Source organism: Xyrauchen texanus, chromosome 2 (assembly GCF_025860055.1).
Source record: "Xyrauchen texanus isolate HMW12.3.18 chromosome 2, RBS_HiC_50CHRs, whole genome shotgun sequence".
Classification (NCBI taxonomy): Eukaryota; Metazoa; Chordata; class Actinopteri; order Cypriniformes; family Catostomidae; genus Xyrauchen; species Xyrauchen texanus.
The window spans coordinates 9,480,375-9,498,538 of record NC_068277.1 but is presented as its reverse complement, the minus strand read 5'-3'; the positions used below and the strand labels follow the sequence as shown (position 1 = coordinate 9,498,538).

The following is an 18,164-nucleotide window of genomic DNA, read 5'->3' as shown; positions in this document are numbered from 1 at the left end:
GAAAAAAAACGTAAGAAGCATGGCCATGCGTCATTTCCATGTATGGTTTCAAACGCAACTGTCCTCGTGTTCCGCCGCCGCACAGCAATTCCTAGGAAATTTCCCATCGCCTTTTAAGGAACGCAACGTGAAGGTTGTAAAAAGTGACATTTATCTTTAACATTGCAATCAAAGTGAATAACAGGCACAACATAGGCCACCGTCTAGATTATTTTGGGTTGAATGGATCATATGGCTGCGTCACATGACAACAAATACATCATTGTTTTGGAATGTCGTTTTACCTGTCCACACTACAAACCGTAGACGCCGTTTTCAAATGTATCCACTTGGGAGAGCATTTTCGAAAAGCTGGGCAAAAACACCGTCTCAGTGTGACGGAAGGCCAAAACGTAACGAAATTAATGCGTTTTCAAAAGAAAATGTATTAGTGTGGACGTGGCCTTAAACGGCAACCTCTGAGCAACAAATTGTAATGTGTACAAACTTATATGCAAAGTATATAAAGTCTTGCCATAAGAAATTATCATAACCATATTTTGACAATGATATTCCTAGTGAAACCATAGTGATAATACAGGCAAACGAAAACTCTGGAAATAAAAATTGTAATTTTTTTGGTTATGGTTTTACAATACAAACACCATAGTTGAACTATGGTTTTAAAATAGTACTATTGTAGACTGTACTAACTATGACTGTTGTGGGCTAACCTCATTTTTTTTGTTTTACTTTAGTAATATTGTATTAATTATGAAAAGTACGTCAAGTCACCGTGTATTTTTTTTGGCTGAATCTATAGTTTTAATACAGCACTGTACTGTATCCACATCGTAACATGGTTTTACTATAGATTTACCAACCAGAATCTTGTGGTTACTCAAATACCATATTATATTAACCACAAAATTATTATTTTTATTACCATATTACCATTTTCCTGTATTATTACGATTGTTTTACTATGAATATCAAGGTTAAAATATGGTTACTAAATGGTCTGCACTTATATAGAGCTTTTTTTTAACCTTAGAGGTTACCAAAGCACTTTACACTGTGTCCCAATCACCCATTCACACACACATTCACACTCATACACCAATGGTGGCAGAGCTGCCATGCAAGGCGCTAGCCTGCCATTGGGAGCAACTTGGGGTTCAGTGTCTTGCCCAAGGACACTTCGGCATGTGGAGTAGTGTGGGCCGGGAATCGAACCACCAACCCTGCGATTACCACCTGAGCCACGACGCAAATCTACTTCAGAAAAAACATTCTCGCCCTGTCCTATAAGGGGCTCAGTAGATAAAATACACACAAATTATTAAATAAGGTCTTTGAATTATTAAGCTGCATGTTTAAACTCTACTAATGCTTTGGCAATGTAAACTCGATGTTTTCTCATGCCAATTAGGCTTCTTTGAGTGTTGTATCTTGAGTGTAGCTCTAAAAGGCCATGTTTGGGCCTTTCACTGATGAAACAAAGTTTGGCGGGACATTGAGCGCAGCAGATTGCAGCTCCCTTCTCTCAGAGTCGTTGTGTAGTCTTGTCTTTCAGCTCTGCAGCTGTCACTGGGTCCTAGTGCCAAAGCCATCACACCATGAACTGTGACCTGTTCACTCACTCAACCATTAACAAGGGCCGTTACAACTGTCAAAACAACAGGGTGCGTCTGTCAGTGGGGTTCCAGTCCAAATTAGAGAAACACACTTGATTGGCATTTTTTGTGAATAGAATTTGGTTAATGGCCCACTTTTCTATATAAGGCTATTTTGACTCTTGGGTTGTTGTGCTGGTCATTTGTTGCTCGTTTATACAAAACAGAGATAATTTGCTGTAACGTTGAAATAGGACACTTTAGCGTCCTAAAATTCCATAAAAAATAGACTTAAATGAGACCATGTTTGGTATAGAGTAGTGCAGCAATTAATAATAGCATAGCATATGAGTTCAATGAGAAATGTTCACATTAAAATCTCTTGAATACAGAATTTGGTATCTTGACAAATAGAGCTGAAACGATTAGTCGACGTTATCGGCAACGTCGACAATAAAAAATTGTCGACAAATATTTTCATTGTCGAATATTCGTTTGATCTCATTTAATTTAACACGAGATCACATTAAACTGTAATGATGATGCGTGAGAGCAGCACTGCAGCTCTCGTCTGACTGAGGAGAGGAAGAATTACACAGATCACCGTCCAGATGCACCCTAAACTTTCCAAACAGCTTCAGATGATGTAGATCACTAAGTACAAGGGAATTATACAAAAATACAAAATAAGTAAAGCACTCTCGTTGTGGAATAAGCGGAGCCGGAGCTCTTTAAAGGAAACACCCCAGTGTTACATCTTAAATGCAGTTATATTTAATGCATTATAGCTTTATTAAAGTTCAAATAATATGGAAACAGGTCATATAATTAACTACAAACTCCGAAACTGGCATTTCTATGTACGGTCAGCGCCTCTTCTATGAGTTGTACGAATGTCCCGATCTAAGGGGGAGATTGAAACTGCACCCGGCTGATACACACTTTGTCACAGAGACGCTCATCACTCGAGCGCGCACACTTAATGCAGCTAGATTATAACGTGATGGCTCATGACTTATTGAATCATAATATATGTGTCACTGTGCAATTCTTATCATGAAGAAAATTGGCAATATGCAGCTTTATTAATAAGAGAGTGTTTGTTTTTTGTGAGTTAAAGATGGATTGAAGGTGAGCGAGGAAGTCTTCGCCCCATTATACACTGCAACAAAATACGTTTATGATTTGTTTTGGCTTGTTTTCCAATACAAATATCTAAAACTAACTTAAAACAATGTGCATTTACTTTAGCAGCTATACAGCAGAAGAAAAAATTGTTATCTGATAATGTTGAAAACAATATTAAAAATACAATTATTTTAAAATATCTATAAATCCTTTAAAAAAGATGCATTGACCTGAGAAGCAGCATATAAGATATTTAGACTGTGCTTTTAGAGAATAGATGCTTGAATATAAGTATACTTTGTCTTTACTGCACTTGCAGAAGTAACCAATTGACAAAATACACGTACATAAAAAATACACTTATATTTAAGATACATTCTCTTAAAGCAAGTCTACATATCTTATATGTTGCTTCTCAAGTAAATTTATTTAGTTTTTTAGACAATTTTAAATGGAAAACAAGAGAAAAAACTTGATAACAATAGCTTTTTGCAGTGAATTTCTTTACTGAATTACACTTAATTCAGTGAATGTCATTTAGAGGTATTTTTAAAAGATGATTTTGTCCTCTTTATTGTAAGTAAGCACGTTTAATACAACCTTTTAAATCAGGGCACAAGCTGAATAATCGGTTAAGAGCTAATGATTAATTGTTGCAATAATCGCAGAATAATCGTTCTAATAATCGTTAGATTAATCGATTATCAAAATAATCGTTAGTTGCAGCCCTATTGGCAAATCTGAGCATGGTTTGGAACTGTAACTTTCTTGGTTAGGGCTTCTCTTGATTTAGAGTGGTTAAAGTAGTCAAAAAGCAGTAAAAGAGATGTTAAGCAGAATTTTAACCTCACTTTAATTGTATGGAAAAAAGTGCAATGAAAGTGAATAGTGACTGAATAGTGAATTCTGTCTAACATCTCTTTTAGACTTCCACAGAGTAAAGAAAGTCATATGGGTTTGGAACATCATAAGGCAAGTAACTGATTACAGAATTTTCATTCTTGTGTAAGATATCCCTTTATGATTTTTGTATTATTTTAATTTGATCTTTGTTAACGTCTTTACACCGAGTATGTATTGCATGGTCCTAAGTCCTAAGATGACCTGGTTGCAGGGATGGTCTGTATAGACTTCCCTTGATCTGTCTTTTTTGATCTGTCTTTTTATCTAAAAACTCCACCATTATGTTACAGATTAAGAACAGAACTAAAATCTCAAAACAATCTTGAGATCTCGCAGAGTAACTAAAACAATCTGCTTTTTAAACATCTAAAAGTCTGAACTCTGCTGTCAGTCATTAGTGTTCAAATCTGACTCATCTACAGTATATGATCCTGAGCTTGTAATACATATTGTGGACTGAGAGTGTTTGTTGCTTATCTGTTGTCTCTGCCTGTGGTCTGTGGGACTGTGAAGCTTCGTAGCTGTTGAGTAAACATGCAACCAGACACCTTGAACAGCTGGTAAAGCTGACCTCTGTTCAATCCCTGTAGTCTCACACAGGTCACCAAACCCAGTATTGCACACAACGCTCAAGGTGAGATCCTCAATGACAATACTTTCAGGTGGTTCTGTTGGTGTCTTTTCCAATGGGCTCTATTGTTCACATGCTACTTTCTGTGTTCAAATTATGTACAATGAACGAAGAGTAAATGCAATCAGTCTTATTTTCCAGTAAAAAAATAAAATAAAAAAAATATCAAATGCAAAACTGCATACTGTATTCAGACAAGTTTTCATATAACTATTCTTGAATTTTGAGTGTTTTATTTCTTGGTCCAAATTTTTTATTTTATGTCCTATTAGTGGTAGCCCTATTACTATTGCATATAAACTCAGCAAAATGAAAAGTCCTCTCACTTTCAACTGCTTTTATTTTCAGCAACATTAACATGTAAATATTTGTATGAACATAAAAAGATTTAATAACTAAGACATAAACTGAACAAGTTTCACAGACATGTGACTAACAGAAATGGGATAATGTGTCCCTGAACAAAGGGGGAGGGGGGGGTACACAAAAGTAACAGTCAGTATCTGGTGTGGCCACCAGCTTCATTAAGTAACGCAGTGAATCTCCTCCTCATGGACTGCACCAGATTTGCCAGTTCTTGATGTGAGATGTTACCCGACTCTTCCACCAAGGCTCTTGCAAGTTACCGGACATTTCTGGGGGGAATGGCCCTAGCCCTCACCCTCCGATCCAACAGGTCCCAGATATGCTCAATGTGACTGAGATCTGAGCTCTTCACTGGCCATGGCAGAACACTGACATTCCTGTCTTGCAGGAAATCACATACAGAACGAGCAGTATGGCTGGTGGCATTGTGATGCTGGAGGGTCATGTCAGGATGAGCCTGCAGGAAGTGTACCACATGAGGGAGGAGGTTGTCTTCCCTGTAACGCACATCGTTGAGATTACCTATGACAACAAGCTCAGTCGATGATGCTGTGACACACCGTCCCACACCATGACGGACCCTCCACCTCCAAATTGATCCCACTCCAGAGTACAGGCCTCGGTGTAACGCTCATTCCTTCGATGATAAACGCGAGTCCGACCATCACCCCTGGTGAGACAAAACCACCAGGACTTTTTGCCAGTCCTGTCTGGTCCAGGGAAGGTGGGTTTGTGCTCATAGGCGACGTTGTTGCCGGTGATGTCTGGTAAGGACCTGCCTTACAACAGGCCTACAAGCCCTCAGTCCAGCTTCTCTCAGCCTATTGAGGACAGTCGGAGCACTGATGGAGGGATTGTGCGTTCCTGGTGTAACTCGGGAAGTTGTTGTTGCCATCCTGTACCTGTCCCACAGGTGTGATATCCAGATGTACCGATCCTGTGCAGGTGTTGTTACACGTGGTCTGCCACTACAAGGACGATCAGATGTCCTTTGTGTCTCCCTGTAGCGCTGTCTTAGGCGTCTCACATACAAACATTGCAATTTATTGCCCTGGCCACATCTGCGGTCCTCATGCCTCCATGCAGCATACCTAAGGCACGTTCACGCAGATGAGCAGGGACCACAGGCATCTTTCTTTAGTTTTTTTTCAAAGTCAGTAGAAAGGTCTCTTTAGTGTCCTAATTTTGTATAACTGTGACATTAATTGCCTACCGTCTGTAAGATATTAGTGTCTTACCGACCATTAATGTGCATGTGCATGTTCATTAATTGTTTATGGTTCATTGATCAAGCATAGAAAACATTGTTTATACCTTTTACAATAAAGATCTGTAAAGTTATTTGGATTTCTACAAAATTATCATTAAAATACAGTGTCCTGAAAAAGGGACATTCTTGTTTTGCTGAGTTTACTTGAGGTTAGTAATTTGAACAAACATCTTACACTAAGTTTTAAAATGCAGAATGTAACTTGTCCCATAACATTTGTGCTACACACATGAATGAACCCTCAAATAAAAAGGCTTGTCGATGGAGTTCTTTTACTTTCTAAGTGATCGGCCTAACGATTTCAGATAGCTGACGATAAAATAAGCAAAAAAAATCCCAAAATTAGGGACCTAAAATATATCTATTGATCAGCAATGCATTATCAACTAGAGGTCGACCGACAGTGGATTTTGCCGATACCAATAAATAAGGTGGCTGATAATTGGCCGATCATTTTTAAATTTGATTTAAATAGTGTAAAAACAATTCATAGTCTTTCCTTACTATGATGGGTACAGACATAGAGGCTACAACAGTCCAAAGATTTATAAATCCCAGATGGAGTTTATTGTGCAACCAAAAGCCCAATAATAACCAGAAAAAATAAGATTTGATGCATAATGCGGTACTTTTTAAAGCCTACATATTCACCTGATGAAGAGTGAAGAGAGATTATATTTAATTAGGAATAAGGTTTATTATTATTCGCAAGATATGAAGTTGCTGATAGGGCATGTTTTCATATACTGAACATTTAAGACTGGTTAGCCAACCCCATTTTTCATGCTTTAATCCTGAGTGAAAGTAAATGTTAGAGCATGCAGAGCATTCGGGTGGCCCTAAACCCTTATTGTAGTGGCAGCTGAGAGGCTTCACTGCCACTCCTAAACTTTACATTTCATTTGGCCAGAGGGGTCACATGACAGCTGCAAATGATTGCCCCGAGGGCCTTCTGCTTTCACTTGACACTGACAAGCTGTGAAAGACTCCAATACTGCAGAAAGAAAATATTCCCTCTTTCCATGACATCACCCAGCCAGGAATGGGGGGGAGGGTAGGAGGAGGGGGGTGGCACAGCTGGTGACAGCCGCAGTACCATCTGCTCCTGACTAATAGTTCATACTGCTTTACTTACTCTCGTACTACTCAACAACAGCCGAGCCAAGACTTCTGAGTTACCTGATTGACAATTATTCTCAAGTTCTCCACCCGTTCACCCTCATGTGTGTTCTTTGAGCTCTCAGTTTCACTTCTCACCTCTGGCAATCACCTCCGAGACTGATCCAAACCCCCGGAGAGCTCAGAAAACATAGGAGGGCTTTGTGTTGTTACCTTGTCATGTAACACACTTACATCGTTTCTTATACAACGACGTGATAAGCTTCCAGCAATAAGTAATTTCTCTGTCAACAGTGAAAGCGGAATGTACCACAACCAATCAGATATATTTAATGTTTGAAGCTAAAGTATGTCATTTCTGCACTACTTCCGTCACTAAACAGAATGATTGTTTTCAATCAGTTTCTGAACACTGACAGTGTCTTCCAATGGTTGGAAAAACAACTAGTCCCACCCCAAACTCACACCATTGGTTGAGCCAGATTTGCTGTGTCAGGCTGGACAGCATGTTCAAACAAAAGAGCAACGTTTTGAAAGTGCCACAGAGCAACTCTTTGAGGAAACTAACCAACAAAATGGCTTATTTATAGTAAAGAGAAGCATTTGAATATCGCAATGTAAAACTGATCATCTTCTTCATATTGCACACAAAAACAAATGGCATGCACTTTCTCAATGTGGCAAGCTCTAACCTGACTGGATGACTTTACTCTACTTCCAATAGTGGGTGTCTATAAAAAGCAAATAAAAAGGAAAATAAACTTGGTTGTTCTTTTTACATGTTGATCAGATGGTCTCTTTAGTCCAAGTAGGCGGTTCTTGGCCAGAATAAGCTGCAAATTGGACCAGACTTTGTTAATAGTCAATTGTTCGGAAGAAGAGCCTTTATCTTACCATACATCTTGCCCTCATCCGAGAGGATAATTTTGCGGCGTCCACAGGGTGGGTAGATGGCCAGCGCTTCCTGGAAGCTCTGCTCGATGTCAGGGCTCCAAACCCCCTCAGCGTCATTGTCAATGGGCTTGTCTGCTGAGTCGCTCATCCTCTCGATGTCCTCGGCAGAGCTTTCACTGCCACTCCAACTGCTGGGATCAATGATGGCGGTTGAGACCTCCAAGCCGAAGCCTGGAGCAGACTAGGGTGAATCCTGAAAGTGATAAAAAAACACATGGCTGTGGTTACACTCTACTTACGCTATACCACAGGGTGGATAATGGCCGATATACAGTATAATTAATACAATACAATGATAAAAACAATAAGATGTGCACAAAAATGCTGAACTGAACATGTATTTTACACAAACTTTACTTATTATTTTGGAACTGATAAAATGTAGCCAAAAGTCACCCTTGTAGATATATCGGTCACTACTCTCCACAGAAGAGAAATCTGTCTATGAGGAGGTTTAAAGTGGTGCTTTGTGTGATATAAAGCAAGAACTTCAATTTTAAGGTAAAGTGCGCATTTTCCACACCACTAGCGGCACCAAATTAAATAAAAATCATCCTTCCAACAATCAAGCAACAATCCTTCCATTTCTGACCCCATATTTCTTTGTTCAGAAAAACAGATAGTTCTGCCCTAGACTTGCGCCATTGGTTGAACCAGAAGTTGGTATTTTGGACTACTGAAACACTGCAATGTTTTAAGCGAGTCGCAGAGCCAATGATTACACTCATCAGTTCATTGAACTGGTATACAAGAAAGTATTTTGATATTGAAAAACGTTCACTCTCCACCTTTAACTGCATTATCACTATAAAATCTAATTTGCTCTTTTCTATAATTTTAAATGTTTGGATGATCAAAGTAGAACGCTGAAATGAAATCATCTTAACCCTAGTGCCCCTGAATTAGTTTCATTATTCCTCAAGAGAGTTATGACTGAATTCATTCTGAAGACAAACATCTAAAATTTCTGTGAGCGAAATCCAAATGACTGAGGAAATTAAGTGTCTGGCTTGAAGGTATAACCTTAAAACATTTCCAAAAACCACATGGCATCTCCATAAAATTGCAGGAAAACCATAAAATTGCAGACATATTTCTCTGTAAAAATGCAAAAACCCAGCTGCCTGGACGTATTATTGATATCTAATGAAATTGCTTCATGTTTTAGTAATGTAAATAACCTTAAGATCCAGGAAGTAGAAGACAAGTCTCAAACACAGAGTTCAATTCAAGTCTCTATTCTTTTGTCACAAGCCCAAGTCAAGTCTAAAAGAGATTGTTACCCCTAAATGTCATCATTTGCTCATGCTTTTTTCCCCTCAGTGAAACGCAAAAGGGCATGTTAAGCAGAATGTTAGCCCCTTTTTTATTTCTATACAATGAAATTGAATGGTGGTCCAAGTGAATTGTGGACCGATTCATGCTGGACGAAGTTTGCATTATTGCATTATCTAGGTCTGTGAGTCAGGCTTCGCAAACTCGACTGGTACAATTTCAGTCTGGCTAAAGCATTTACATAACATTTTAAAAAGTGCATGTAAACGTACTGATTGTCAAACATGCAACAATTCTTTTTGGTGGGATTCTTGAAGTCCCTCAACCCCCCCCCCAAATCACTCCAAGTACCACCCTTCCCCTTTCTCTGTGCCTTCTCCCTTTCAGGCAGCACAAGCTGTTGGGATGTGGGTCTAGCAGCATATGTTTCTTCTAGAATGTCAGTTCATGAGGGGGGATGGGAGCAGCCTGTTGGAAAAAATGGGTGGGGGGTGGAGTGGGGGTGGCACTAGGGGAGAGCGGAGGGAGCTTTTACTGAATTCCGTTTTTGTGTGCTGAATGCTGACACTGCAGAACAGACTCACAGACTGATGAGAGATGGAAAAAAGCCTCCCTTTTCTGACCACTAAATGGTTTGGGCCCTTTTTTCTGCTCCACTCCCCCCAAATCTAACTGAATAATGAACTACACTGGTAATCACTTCCAGCACAGCTACAAACATCTTGGAATCATGTTTTTCCCTGACTGTCAGATATACAAACCGTATAAAGATTGCCAGTTTAGCGGGAAAGCTCAGGAGCTTGGAGCAGATAAACATTTTTACTTTGGCTATACTTTCAGCATTGGCTCCCATATGGCAACAGAAACCCTTCTTGAAAAATGGCTGCCATTGGTCCCTCTGCCAAGGGTAGATTACTTGAAAGAGAGAGCAAATACAAAGGTGATATGTTTGTTGCGCCTGCTGGAGTTTGATCTTACTACAGAAGTCATCAGTGTCATCAGTGCAGTTGTGAAATTCAGAACCATTCCAATTGACAATTAAATCCACATTTCAACAGGTAGATTCCCCCTAAAAAGTTTTCCAGACCTTTTTTTTATTATCAATGAATTTCCATGGCTATTTCAGTCATTTGGGATTTGACTTAACAAGGATTTAAAAGGAACAGTTCATCCCAAAATGGATGAAAGGATGATTTACATAGCCTCATATTGTTCCAAACCCATATGAGTTTCTTGAGAGAAACAACCAGAAAAAGTATTTTTTTGTTGTTGGTGAAAACACACATGCCACAGTGCTTCTAAAGTTTCTCTCATACACTCGCATATGTGCAACGGACATTAAGATTTTCACTGAAAAACATTTCTCATCTAAACCTATCATAAGTCTTCAGAAGTCTTGGAATATTTCGCACAATTCACATGGACTACTTTTATGATAATTTCAGGTACTTTTTTAAGCTTTAAAGTGAGTCACTATCAACTGCCATTGCATTGAAAAGATGGATTGGGATACTAAATCAAAGCTTTTTTTTATTATTCTACAAAGATAAAGAAAACGTGATGAAAAAGACGCATCATGGCGATAATTACATTATTGTATTAAATAATTGTATTGACAAAAATATTATGAAAAAAATAACATTGCAAGATATTAACAGTGCAAAATACAAATAGAAGAATAAACATCTAGAGTACCATCTGTTTATAGAAGATGTTAGATATGGATTCATCAAATCCAATAATCCAGAATGTTGGGATTCCCCCGCTTGACATGCGCGAGTTGAAACCACTGAACACCGGCTAAATTAACCACTTTAAAACTGGTTTATTACCTCACTCAAGTGCATCCTATTTATTTATGAGATTAATCACTATATCTACAACATATATAAATGAACATTGCATTTATATAGCGCTATTCTGACACTACACTCAAAGCGCTTTGCACAGTGAGCAGGGGGTTCTCCTCAACCACCACCAGTGTGCAGCAACCACCTGGATGATGCGAAGGCAGCCATAGTGCACAGTACACTCACCATACACCAGCTGTTGGTGGAGAGGTGAGAGTAGAGTTATAGAGCCAATTCAGGGATGGGGATTATTAGGAAGCCATCATGGATAAGGGCCAATTGGGGGAATTTGGCCATGTCATTTGTAATATTACAACTTACCTCTGAACAGACAATGAAGCAAATGAACACGTGAACATGAACTAATGCACAAGTTATAATATGCATAATTTGCGTTGCGTAACGTGTTGTGAATATACTGTAAAAAAACAAGCTACGAAATGCAATATCCTAAACAGTCTCTTCAGCAGGAATAAATCAGAATATATTAGGCTAACTTCTAAAGTGTAGCTAGAAGTTCAGTCTATGTATTATAAGCTATTATTACAAGAGGTTTTAAAACAAGGACAGCTGTACACTATTTTGTCTTTTATATGTTTGATCAATGTTTAAATTAAGAAAATGTTAGTTTTTTCTAAATGTTTGAAATTTTGATTAAATAAAATTTTTGTCATTTTGCACATTATCAACAACAAAAAGATGTTTTTTTTTTGTTGTTGTTGTTGTTGCTGTTGTCTAAAATTATATTTTTGTAAGAGTAAAACTGACCAAAATAAATGAAAATGGCATGACGAAATACTGACAAATTTTAAAGAACATTAAAAAACTGTGCAAAAATGAACACTGCGCCTAAGAAAGAAAGTCATATGGAGTGAATACATATTGACAGAATAATTTTTTTGTGTGTGTGTGTTTAACATTTAAAAATATTGTATAAAGAATAAACTCACAAGTCACAATTTTCTAACCAATGTAATATTTGAAAGCAGCCAGAAATATATTATATGTATATTCACTAAAGAAAGGTTTTGGATTCACAAGGAAATGGTTCTTGCATGATTTTGGAATATTCTCTTAATTCAATGATTATCGCAGGCCTGGAAATCTTTAAAAAATCCCTTATATTTTTTTTTCATTACTGTGGGAACTCTGCCCTAAAGACACTTTCCAATTAACCAATGCAAGTTGCTTCATGCAGATATTGTAGTTCAGAACAGAAACACCTACTAGTGACCAAAAGTATGCAGGAATTAGGCAACCTGCAGTAATTTGATCAGAGCCATAACAGATGAGTAACGCTTTGAATTTGTAGCTTAAAAATGATTAAATCCTTCATATTGGAAGCTTTTCTACAGTTATGAACATTGAGATAACAATATTCCCTCCGAATTCTGAAAGATTGTGATATTAAAACGTTTAGCAAAAACAGAAGGCAGAAATTTGGAATGAAACATTTTAGATAATATTACAAACCCTATATAATATATATAACCCCTATATAAAATGTGGATATACTTTCAACATACTATTTGACCCTTGGTAGAAACAAATGTGACAGCATTTAAATCTTGATTTGCACAAGATGAATGCAAAGCTTAAATTGCAAGAGATGAATGCCTCATACAATACAAGGCCCATGGTCATTTCTAACCACTCATAGAGCTCATAGAGTTACATCATCAAACCAAATGGATCTACTCTGAATATACATTTCCACTTACATTAATTGGAGGTTATTTTGATGCCTTCTGAGGCCTTTGATGGTAATGGAATGAGAAGCTGCTGAATCTAGATAGGTAAAATCCTTTGCTGTGGAGGTTACAAGGGACCAGGCCATGGGATGTAATGCAGGCCAGTTACAAGGTCTCCCGTTAAATGTAACATTCGCCTTTACACCATGTGTCGTCTTGTTGTAGATTAAGTGTAAAATGAGCATGCATTACCACAAACAAGTGTTAAGGAGGAAAAATCAATAGCATAAAAACATAGCCTAATCATGGCTGAAGTCCCTCGCTGATCATTTAGTCTTTGATACATCAACGGAACTGATTTACCTCTGCCACTATTTCATGCAACATTTCTCACGGGAGGCCCAGATCAATGCTGCTTAAAAAGATAATGATCATTTCCACCCAGTTAGAGAGCTCTGCATTACTGGATTACATCAACATGCACAATAAACGGAGTATGATTAAAGCTGTCAAATTTGTCAGATCAGAGCAAGAAAATCTTTTGCAAGTCTGAACTTTTACATTGAGGTAAAAGGATTTACAAAATGTTCTTACACTTTTACAAAAAGTGAAAATCCTTTCCTTTCAACTCTAAAAGATGCTATTTTATATCAGGTCATCCATCTAATTGAAATTAATCTCAAAAATATTTCACAGCAAATCGTTAGTTCTCTCACATCTCGTCTAAAGAGACAAACAGAAGGTATATGTTTGCTGAGCCAACATTTTAATTATAGAAAGGAGCTAATTAGATTTATCTGCTATGAGAAAACCTTTATGATAAAGTATCTTTATCTCATTAATTAAATATATATTTTTACAAAATCTTGCACAGAGTAGTGTTATTTAAGCTCAAATATGATCTAAACACAGATTTTACATTGAACATCAAGTATAACATAGTAAAACATAGTAAAAAGTTTTGTTCATGATTTTCAAGTATAAGGGCAAATCAAGTGTCAATCATTATTTGTGTTGTTGATGTCAACAACAAAAAATACAGGAAGTTTTCTTTCCCCTTTAAAAGTTGATGAGTCCATTTATGAGCCTATAGTTTATTTCGGAATATCAAACAGCATTCCAACAGAAAATATATTAAAAAAAAAACCGTTAACCACAGTTTGTCCAAAAGAATTTGAGGTCCAGACTTTAAAGCCTTTTATGTACATGCCCTTACATTTGAAGTCAGAAGTTTACATACACTTAGGTTGAAGTTATTAAAACTCATTTTTAACATTTTAAGCACTCCACAGATTTCATATTAGCAAACTATAGTTTTGGCAAGTTGTTTAGGACATCTTCTATGTGCATGAAATGAGAATTTTTTCCAACAATTGTTTACAGACAGATTGTTTCACTTTGACAAATCCAGTGGTTCAGAAATTTACATACACTAAGTTAACTGTGCCTTAAGCAGCTTGGAAAATACCAGAAAATTATGTCAAGCCTTTAGACAATTAGCTTCTGATAGGCTAATTTGCATCAATTGGATGTGTACCTGTGGATGTATTTTAAGGCCTACCTTCAAACTCAGTGCCTCTTTCCTTGAAATCATGGGAATATCAATCTGGTTCATCCTTGAGAGCAATTTCAGAATGCCTGAAGGAACCACGTTCATCTTTTCAAACAATAGTAAGCAAGTATAAACACTATGGGACCACGCAGCCATCATACCGCTCAGGAAGGAGACACATTCGGTCTCCTTGACATGAACATTTTGTGCAAAAAGTGCAAATAAATCCCCGAACAACAGCAAAGGACCTTGTGAAGATGCTGAAGGAAACAGGTAGACAAGTATCTATATCCACAGTAAAACAAGTCTTATATCAACATAATCTGAAATGCTGCACAGCCAGCCACTTTTTGAAGAAATGTTCTCAGTCTAGTCTAATGTAACAAAATGTAACTGTTTGGCCATAATGTCCAACTTTATGTTTGGAGTATAAAATGTGAGGCCTGCAAGCCAAAGATCACCATCCCAACTGTGAAGCATGGGGGTGGCAGCATCATGTTGTGGGGTGCTTTGCTGCAGGAGGGACTGGTGCACTTCACAAAATAGATGGCATCATGAGGAAGGAAAATGATGTGGATATATTGAAGCAACATCTCAAGACGTCAGCCAGGATGTTATAGACATCAACTCTGTAGCAAATGGGTCTTCCAAATGGACAATGACCCCAAGTGTACCTCCAAAGTTGTGGCAAAATGGCTGAAGGACAACAAAGTCAAGGTATTGGAGTGGCCATCACAAAGCCCTGACCTCAATCTGGCAGAAATGAAAAAGCGTGCACGAGCAAGGAGGCCCACAAACCTGACTCAGTTACACCAGTTAACAATTTAAAGGCAATGCTACCAAATACTAACAAAGTGTATGTAAACTTCTGCCCCACTGGGAATGTGATGAAAGAAATAAAAGCTGAAATAAATCCTTCTCTCTACTATTATTCTAACATTTCACATTCTTAAAATAAAGTAGTGATCCTGACTGACCTAAGACAGGAAATGTTTTCTATGATTTAATGTCAGGAATTGTGAAACACTGAGTTTAAATGTATTTGGCTAAGGTGTATGTCAACTTCTGACTTCAACAGTATATTTACAGTGCAATGCCATATAAGCACATAAGACCATAGATGGCTGTCCACTTCTGTGGGTAAGTCAATGTTTCTAGTATTTCTCATAACTAAAAGTGACTACTATCCAAACAGACCAACAACCCACTTTTGAGTCGTGACCCACCAGTTGAGAAACACAGATCTAAACTAAAGCATTTTGCCTCATGACACAACTTTGTATAACTTCACTAAAAAATCAACATGAAATCTTAATTAACCCTATTTACTTCACTACACATTCCTGGTCTTTTTGTGAATGATTCATGAGTGCATGTTATTCCAAATAAAATGTCTTAACGTTGCGCAAAATGCAAAAAAAAATAGCACCTCATTAGAGACATTTGTACGGGAAACAAACTACACTGGTCGTGCTGGTGTTTCACACTGTATATTCTGAAGAACTGGCTCAAAAGAGTAATTTGTTGAAGAATCGGATTACACTGGTCAAGCTGTGTGTTTTGAGCAGTAGATTTAGATGTGGGGCAGCTCTGCCACTGAATTGCTCTGCAGAAAACACTGCCAAGGGTATTGTAGTATGGTGTTCTGTCCACATCTGCAAAAAAAATTGCATGTTCAGGAGCCATTAATGGAACCGAAAGTCATTTAAATCATTTGGTTCCAGTTCTCTGTTCCAAAGTCCATAGACGTTACCAATCCTCTTTATTTTTCATTCCCTCCCATCCAACCCCCTGGCACATTGAGACCACTTTTTAAAATCCAATACACTTCTGGTAGAAAAAAAAAGTCCTGCTCTACATTTTTTGTTTTACTCATACATCACATTGCGAAAGTAAAATGGGTTGCGAATGCTGTTTCATATTGACTTTAACCCCGTGTGTATTACGAGTATAAGAGTGAATGATCCTACATCATAGCCTCTTCAGTTTTCAGTTGTCCTCACAGGAAATCGCAAACCACGGCAACGATTACAGAATGACTGACAAAAAAAGATTTCCTTATGCTGCATCAGCTAGCAGTTACACACAGCTAAAAAGCCTTGACAACATGTACTTTGCCAAGAATGAAAAAGAATGTAGTTGGGAGTCACTCCATCTTGATTCATTAAAAATAACACTATAATGGAGAAACAACTGCTTCTCTTATTTCAAACAATGTGAGCACCTGCACCTTACACAGAGTGCACATAATAACCACAGCGAGGAAACAAAAACCTTTTCCCACATTTTCCCTTGAATATTTCACATGAAATGATGCTGCTCCCAAGATTGATTCATTAGAGAAGTCTATCACAAAATAAGATTACAGGAATTTTGACATTATCCACAAAAATGTAATGAGAGACATGGTCTTTCCACCCTGATTAATATTGTTAACATTGTGTAAATAGACAATATTGTTTGAAGACTTAAAAGAAAAAATAAATGTCTGTAATGTTATTTTTCTTGGAAGCTAAAGACCTCAATGCTTCAGAACTGTGATTTGTTACAGCCTGTCTTGTTGGCTCGGCTGTAGGTATGAAAAAACTAATTCTGTGGCTATCATCTTCCCCGGTTTTAGAAAGCCATCCAACAATATTCTCTTTAATTCAGTTGTTCAAAACTTGCTGAGGAGACATGAACAATACTAACTGTGGTCATAAACTGATCGGAATATGCGTAAACACAATGCTATCAACTCGTGGGTAATGACCCAAAAATGGGTCACAGGTCTGTTCTGAGCAGGAAAAACAATGCTAAACAAAAATCATAAAAATACAACTAACCATATAATCGTGCATAGTTAGGCTTACTATATATTCTAAGTTTGCATTTTGGTCAAATAAAAAATAATTGCGTGTTTGTTGACTTAATACTGCAGTATGTTTGGTTTTCTCTCAAACTTGTTCTGACTGGTGCTCAATTTTTCCAAAAACAAAAAAATGAATATGAAAAACTAACTAAAAACATCAGTCCTTGCCGGTTGAGTATCAATACAATTTTGTGAGATTAAATACTGCGATACTTTGAAATATAGATTTTTCACCTCTAATATGGCGACTGACAATCAACATGTAATTCCCCATAGAGCCCTGAGGTATTAAACTAAACACTGTTAACCATCTGCACGCATTAGAGACATCCACTCTCGTTCATGTGGTACCTTCTGCATGCATCTATGTGTGCGTGTGAGGGTATAAATGCATGTGCTTTTGTTTGTGTTCATGTGTGTCAGCACATTTGTTTTGTGTTGTGTTATGTGTGCATGTGTGTGTGCGTGTGTGTCGCTGATAATACTCCTGCACATTTGAGCCCGGATGTGCCCAAACATGCCTCTCTCACAACTCAATGTTATTTAAAACTTTCCCTGCCCCAGCAATCAGGATACGGAAGAAAGAATACAAATGAGAGGTGACACCTGTAGACAGAGCTTAAAACATTTTCTGATGGGTGTATCCTTATAATTGGGACCATTAAAGGGATAGTTCACCCAAAAATGAAAATTCTGTTATTTACTCACCCTCATGTGGTTCCAAACCACTATGACTTCACTGGAACAAAAAGAAAGAGGATAAGCAGTATGTTAGGACTGAAAACATCAGTCACCATTCACTTTCTCTTATTGGAAAAATGCAATGAAAGAGAATGGTGACTGAGGCTAACATCTCCATTTGTGTTCCATAGAAGGAAGAAAGTATTCATACTGGTTTAGAACGGCTTGAGGGTGACATTATACAGTATTATGTCATATTATTGTGGATAATTATAATATTCAAGTAATTCATGTAAAG

At 37.6% G+C, this 18,164-nt stretch overlaps 1 protein-coding gene across 2 annotated transcripts in view; it reads right to left on the bottom strand.

Annotated features, from left to right (window-relative positions):
* Positions 1-18,164, bottom strand: part of LOC127660265 (transcriptional enhancer factor TEF-1-like) — a 99,549-nt gene that overhangs the window by 57,065 nt on the left and 24,320 nt on the right. For both annotated transcript variants that reach the window (XM_052150398.1, XM_052150405.1), the window contains exon 3: positions 7,907-8,159. In XM_052150398.1, coding sequence (XP_052006358.1) covers positions 7,907-8,054 — 148 coding nt within the window. In that variant the 5' untranslated portion in view covers positions 8,055-8,159. The remainder of the gene's footprint in view (positions 1-7,906; positions 8,160-18,164) is intronic.